This window comes from Arachis ipaensis, chromosome B07 (genome assembly GCF_000816755.2).
Source record: "Arachis ipaensis cultivar K30076 chromosome B07, Araip1.1, whole genome shotgun sequence".
Classification (NCBI taxonomy): Eukaryota; Viridiplantae; Streptophyta; class Magnoliopsida; order Fabales; family Fabaceae; genus Arachis; species Arachis ipaensis.
In genome coordinates, this window is record NC_029791.2 from 125,243,272 (window position 1) to 125,244,713 (window position 1,442).

Sequence of the window (1,442 nt, forward strand, 5' to 3'; positions counted from 1 at the left end):
CTTAGCTCTTAGCTATTTCAGGTATCATTAGTTATATATGATTATACCTGTGAATTTGTGTTTTTAAGATAAAAGTGTGATATAATATATAAATAAAAAACATATTTTATTAATGATAGCTGATTTTATAGGGAGAGTACATAGTACAATATATTTTTAGGAAAATCTTAAAATGATTTCTTTCTCATCATGATGATGGGAAGTCGAACAGAGAAGATTGAGTTTGTGAAGGCCTTCATCCTGTGCATGGCAAGGTGCAATGCATCTTCGGAGATGTTAGCAAAACAAATTCTAAACCACCCTGGCTGAGAGCAATGGCAAGAAGACCCTGGTGATATGTTCAAACCAACCTCACACACAATCCTCTTCCAAAGTTCCTTCTCCGCTTCAAACGAATCTGAACTCAACAAGTGCCTCATGTCCACCCAACAGAACAATCCAGCATTGCTCCTTAAACACGATATCCCTGCTTTCCTTAATCCACGCACAAGCATGTCCTTGCGCCTCTTCAACCTCCTCTGGTTCTCCACCATGTATTTCTTAATGAACTTAGCGTCGGAGAGTAAGTTTGAAAGCAAGAATTGAGTTTGTGACGAAACAAGTGCAAAGCTTGACATTTTTGTGGCTGCGGCGATAACCTTTTCATTGTTTGAGTAAATCATTCCTACTCTAAATCCAGGGAGACCTAGGTCCTTTGAGAGACTATACACCATGTGAACATGGTTCCTAATGTTATTATAATTATTGTTGTTTCTCTCGTTCAGCACTTCCATGATGCTTGTGAAACTGGTGGTGGAGGAGGAGTCGAAGACGGTGCCTGAATAGATTTCGTCGCTTACAATGTGAATGTTCTTGTCGATTGCGAAATCGAGCAAGTGGTTCAGTTCTGTTTTGGTCATTGTGGTGCCTAGTGGATTTGAGGGGTTAGTCACTAGCACTCCTTTGATCTTGAGGTTCAGTTCTTGGCCTAACTGATAGGCTTGTTCTAAGGCGCAACGAGTGATTCTAAAACCGTTTGAGCTTGAGCAATGCATTGGAATAATCTCAGCCCCCGTTCGCCATTTCAGATCTCTATCAAACCTGCATGCCAGCCACCCAATTACATCTTCAACATCTTATCTGCCTTTTATATAATTTGAACAAAAATGTTATTCGTACTCAAAAATCAACTACTAAAATTAGTCACCGGTATAATTGTGGTTTAATTTATTTTTAATGTATATTTATATTTTAAGATATATTTTATACTGATAATTGATTTTGATAACTAAGTTTAATATACACGTATCATGATCGTTATTTGAAACATAGATACAGTTTATAATTTGAAAGATGTCTTTTGTTTAAGAAAAAAAAAATTACTAAACAAAGAAGTCATTTTTATAATTAAGTTTAACCGATTTTAGAAAAAAAAAAGCATGAATACATATGTATTGTATAAT

The 1,442-nt window shown here is 35.9% G+C and overlaps 1 protein-coding gene across 1 annotated transcript in view; it reads right to left on the reverse strand.

The window, feature by feature from the left end:
* The window catches only part of LOC107607955 (1-aminocyclopropane-1-carboxylate synthase 3-like), a 2,371-nt gene continuing 1,067 nt past the window's right edge, over positions 139-1,442 (reverse strand). The window contains exon 4 of the mRNA XM_016309847.2: positions 139-1,080. Coding sequence (XP_016165333.1) covers positions 168-1,080 — 913 coding nt within the window. The 3' untranslated portion in view covers positions 139-167. The remainder of the gene's footprint in view (positions 1,081-1,442) is intronic.